This window comes from Oncorhynchus keta, chromosome 22 (assembly GCF_023373465.1).
Source record: "Oncorhynchus keta strain PuntledgeMale-10-30-2019 chromosome 22, Oket_V2, whole genome shotgun sequence".
NCBI lineage: Eukaryota > Metazoa > Chordata > Actinopteri > Salmoniformes > Salmonidae > Oncorhynchus > Oncorhynchus keta.
Genome location: NC_068442.1, coordinates 28,498,004 through 28,503,082, shown reverse-complemented (window position 1 = coordinate 28,503,082; position 5,079 = coordinate 28,498,004). Strand labels below are relative to the sequence as shown.

General features: G+C 41.6%; 1 protein-coding gene and 1 long non-coding RNA gene across 2 annotated transcripts; both read right to left on the bottom strand.

Annotated features, from left to right (window-relative positions):
- Nucleotides 1-1,448: 1,448 nt before the first annotated feature.
- Nucleotides 1,449-2,399, bottom strand: LOC127910623 (uncharacterized). Its single transcript, XR_008075474.1, has 3 exons — nt 1,954-2,399; nt 1,660-1,743; nt 1,449-1,539 (listed from the first exon to the last, which is right to left on the bottom strand). It is a non-coding gene; the product is annotated as an uncharacterized LOC127910623 (long non-coding RNA).
- A 269-nt stretch (nt 2,400-2,668) lies between these two features.
- Nucleotides 2,669-4,803, bottom strand: LOC118400853 (protein NLRC5-like). The gene is made up of 7 exons (XM_052475795.1): nt 4,793-4,803; nt 4,553-4,636; nt 4,341-4,430; nt 3,656-3,739; nt 3,450-3,533; nt 3,242-3,332; nt 2,669-2,899 (listed from the first exon to the last, which is right to left on the bottom strand). The coding sequence occupies exons 1-6, from the start codon at nt 4,801-4,803 to the stop codon at nt 3,254-3,256; spliced, it is 432 nt and encodes a 143-aa protein (XP_052331755.1). The 3' UTR covers nt 2,669-2,899; nt 3,242-3,253.
- Nucleotides 4,804-5,079: the final 276 nt, after the last annotated feature.

Genomic DNA, 5,079 nt, shown 5'->3' with positions numbered 1-5,079 from the left:
CGCCTGGTATAGAGGTCCTGGATGGCAGGAAGCTTGGCCCCAGTGATGTACTGGGCTGTTCACACTACCCTCTGTAGTGTCTTGCGGTCGAAGGCCGAGCAGTTGCCATACCAGGCGGTGATGCAACCAGTCAGGATGCTCTCGATGATGCGGCTGTAGAACTTTTTGAGGATCTGAGGACCCATGCCAAATCATTTAAGTCTCCTGAGGGGGAATAGGAGTTGTTGTATCCTCTTCACAACTGTCTTGGTGTGTTTGGACCACAATAGTTTGCTGGTGATGTGGACACCAAGAAACTTGAAGCTCTCAACCTGATCCACTACAGCCCCGTAGTCCACAATCATCACCTTTGTCTTGATCACATTGAGGGAGAGGTTGTTATCCTGGCACCACAATATCAGGTCTCTGACCTCCCCCCTATAGGATGTCTCATCGTTGTCGGTGATCAGGCCGACACTGTTGTGTCGTCTGCAAACTTAATGATGGTGTTGGAGTCGTGCTTGGCCATGCAGTCATGGGTGAACAGGGACTACAGGAGGGGACTGAGCATGCACCCCTGAGGGGCCCCCGTGTTGAGGATCAGAGTGGCAGATGTGTTGTTACCTATTGTAACTTGTCATTGTAATGAGTCTTACTTCACTGAGCTAGCAATCCGCAACCTTGGCAGAGAATCCACAAATCTCTTCACTCCCTCGTCTCTCAGAAGGTTACTGGATAAACTTCACCGTTTAATAGAATGGGTTAATATCCATAACGAGAAAAGTTGGTAGAAAATGTGTTGAAAAACTGCCAAGATACTGTAACCCTAATTTTCAGCGAGGGAAAACACAGTTCGATCATTGAGGAAGACATATACACTAGTAGTGTAAAGTATTTCTGTGAATACAGTGCAGTAGTTGTGAGTACATCATCATTTATAAACACTGTTCTTTTTGCTAAAATGTGGGCAGTGTGACCCAGGTACAGGGATGTGTTTGAGGAGAGAGGACAGGCACTCACTCCAGGACAGACAGATGAGGACACTGCTCCAGGATCCCAGAGAGTATCTCCACATCCCCACTGCTCAGTGTGTACTCAGAGTCTGCAGAGGAGGCAAGCAGGCAGGCAGGCAGACATACATACATGAGTTTTGAAAGAACTCAATATAAGATCTGACCGATTTTGTTTTTAAACTGTCAGTTAACCTACAACCTCATTTCTGTAATGTAATGTAATATGGCATTTCTATATGTGGGAACAGCATGAGCATATAAAACACATTCACCTGCAAGTTGCTTGTTCTGCATTCATGTTGACAAACTTGATGAAGGCTTCTCCTTGTGGCCTTAAAAGCACATCAATATTTAAGGTATTAATGTAAACACAGTTAATATATATATATATTATATAAAACCAAATTTATGAACCACATGAATGAGCGGTGACCTGAGCATCCTGAGCCATACATACCGGAGTTCCACAGCTCTGACACGATGGCAGTCTATCAGAGATCTGACCAATAACAATGCTCCATCCGTAGACATCTGGACATGGCTTATACTGTGGGAGGCAGGGGGGAGGCGAAGGAGAATGATGAGAAATTAATATCATTCACTTTCTAACTTTACCGGTGTTGTGACCCTGAGATTATCATTACTGAGCAGGGTGAAGTGTTCTTACTTAAGCAGCTGAAGAGATTTAATCTTTGGCAGGATCTTCAATAGATTTTCAATAGCGTCGTCTTTCAGGGATCCATGGGAGAAACTGATAATATCACAATATTATGTTTGAAGACTGCTGAGAAAAGAACTACAACAGACAACAGGCAGAATATTTTCAGAGAATTGGGAAGGAGGAAAACGTATAACCTGGTAAGAAATAAAGAGAGAAGAGAACACAGCCCCAGATACTGTAGTAAACCCTGAAAGACAGAGACGGAACACTGACAGAGATAGAGGTAACAGTAGAACTCACTCTAGCTCAAGTAGGCTGGGACACTGTACCAGTCTTCTACATAGCTTATTCATGTCAGTGGGATGGATATCACTGTGAGTTAGACTAAAACAAAAACATGTTTGGGATTATATTTCAGGGTTAAGTGAATGGGACATAAATTCAGTTAAAGATGCTCTATGGTTCCTGGTTGCTAAAACTCTAATAGTTTGTCTAATTTCAGTTTATGTGACAAAACAAGCAAGTATAGTGTAGAGAATCATTGTACCGTCTAAACCTCTGAAATATATTTTCCATAACCCAAAATATTGTATTTTCAGCTGTTTGAAGTTGGTGTACAAAACCAAAAGTAAAAGGCACAAAAACAAATCTTAAACACGGAAAGCATTGAAATAGAGCACATAGAACAGATATACCGCTTCTTAGACTTGATCTTTCAATGAGAATGATAGGTACAATTTTTGTGAAAACATTTTTATTTTATTTTATTTATATTGACAGAGGAACTTAAATAAAAAATAAAAGAGCAGGATGCTAGACCTTTACCCTCACCCGTCCCCTCCCTCATCCCAATTTCCCTCAGCCCGAGCCCCGCCCACTCACACATTCAATAAGATGCAGAACAACTACAAGAGAAAAAGTGTAAAGTAGAATAGCCCCCCCACAGGACCACTACTCCCACCCACCCCTCCCCCACAGAACAGTTGTATCCACCCAACCACCCGCAGGACCGCCACAGGTACTCAAGATAATTTGATGCATGATTTTATCTTAACCGCGCAGAACTCTAGTAGTAAATGTTGTGGCTTTTTGCACTATGCATTCGCGCCACCGAAAGCTCGAATTGAGAATGACAGATCTATAACTCACGTTTCTATGTGAATTTGGTCGGGTCGCCCAAAAAGTTACATATCGTTCTTTGTCCTACCTGAGTTTCTTACACTGTTCCAATCCTGTTGATTGTATTCTGAAATGACAGAGATTCAGTGAACGGTTATTAGGACTACAACATCTTACTGAGTCATAGAATTTGTATTTTGAAAGCAACATCATCAGAAAGAGGTGTTATTATACAGTATATTGCTATTACTCTGTTGCTCTATTACATTTTAATGGAGAGGAATTTCAGAAACAGCTTCTTATTCCCCCCATGACTGATAAATATAACCGTTTTATAGTTAATAATCATCACAAATGCAAACATATTACTAGACATGAATTCAAACACTTTCTACCATGCCGGTTTCAAGCATGTCTGTTTGTTTACATAAGTGTTGGTCTGTATAAGACAGTAATGGGATGTGAATACCTGATATTCACTTCACTCATGTTCCTGTGTGAGCTCAGGGTTCCAGCTAGGCTGCACAACTCCTTCCATGCGGACTGCATTCTCACTGACACTAAAACAAAATGAGGGTATACAGAAACTCCCTGGTCAGAAAAAAAGCTTTTAAGGAAAAAAAACAGACAAAAAAGGAAGAAAAGAAAGACATTTGAGTTGCTATAGAAATTCTTACTTGATTTCCTGTATGTTGCTAAGGTGAGGCATGAGGTCCAACAACTTCTTCAGACCTTTGTTTTCCAAAGCATTGTTGGAAATACTGACAACGGTGGGGGGTGGGGGGGTTGTAAACAAAAACAAACAGGTCCTTGTATATGTGCATTCCAACAATTATCCTTATTGCTATTTCACACTCCAAAGCCTCTCCCTGAGAACACTTACTCCAGCATAGTCAGAGCAGAGCAGTCCCTCAGATTCTCACACAGACGGTCCAAGTGAGGGAGACGAAGAGCACAGCCCGTCAGACTGCACACAGGGACCATGGGAAAAGAGGATGGAAAGCAGAGACAATGTCATACCACCTACAGTTTAAAACATTATCCACATCATTATCATTATCCACAATATTGTACACACCAAAGTCTCTTAGAAATCTGGTGTTTCTCTATCCCCTAGAAAAAATGCATGGACAAGAACAGGGTCATGCAGCCTGTCATGGGGATGTATGGGGAAAATGCACAACAGTGAGTGGTAACCCACAGGGCACAGACTGGTTGAATCGGTGTTGTTTCTGTCATTTCAATGAAATTACGTTTAACTAACGTAATAGACATTGAATTGATGTTTGAGCCCAGTGGGAAGGGTCTGAGAGGAATTTACAGGACATTCTAAAAAAAGTTGTATAATAGGGACCACAGTAGTATCATCATTTCTTACATGATTAAAACGTCTGGTTTGGGCCTACAGCAAATCCCTTGGCAGAGGAGACACCCTCTGAATAGTGAAGCCACCAGGAAGTGATGGGGTAGTGTGGTGGTTTTAGTCTGGTTGCAGTTTACGCACACAACAAGGGTGCTGTCTATATTGGCCTTATCTAAGAAAATAAAGGGTGTTATGCACAACATACCTGATGTCCACTTGAACCACATCAGGACATACAGACAGGAAACTGGTCAGAATCATCAGCCCATCAACAGATATGTGGCTGTCATTCAGACTGTCAAGACACAGACAATAACCGTATTAAGCAGCATAACTAGTTTCAAACATAATACGGGACAGGCACAAGATCATGACTTTATCAAAAGTCTAACACTTCAAATAAAAGATCAGTCTTACACAATCTGTTTGGAGATGTTCAGCTTCTGTAGAGAGTCAGTCAGGGCCTTGAGAGTACCGGCCTTGATGTCGTCTTCTGACAGACTGCAGGGGACACAACATAACACCAAACAGAAAGTCAGATTCTCTTGACATATCTAGTGTCCTTACCCACAGTGTGATGTGACTTGCTCAAGAACATTGGGTACATTTGTACTTACTCTAGGAGAGTGAGGCCAGGACTTCTCGCTAGCAACTGACAGTCCAGTCATCTGATCGGTACTCAAACTGCAGTTTAATAGGCTGTATGACACATAAAGAGAGGGAACAAACAACAGCAATGTTACTCCTGGTATTCAAAAGCTCTTTATAAAGAACCAAACAGAGAATATCATACCTGACAGTCAGTCCAATGTTTTTCTTAGAACTTGAGACAAATAGAAAGGGAGAAAAATGGATAAGAGAGAGGCTGATTGATACAGTACAGTAGATTTCCCTATGTGGTATAGATAAAACAATGAAACAAAAGCAACATTCTCTCAACAAGA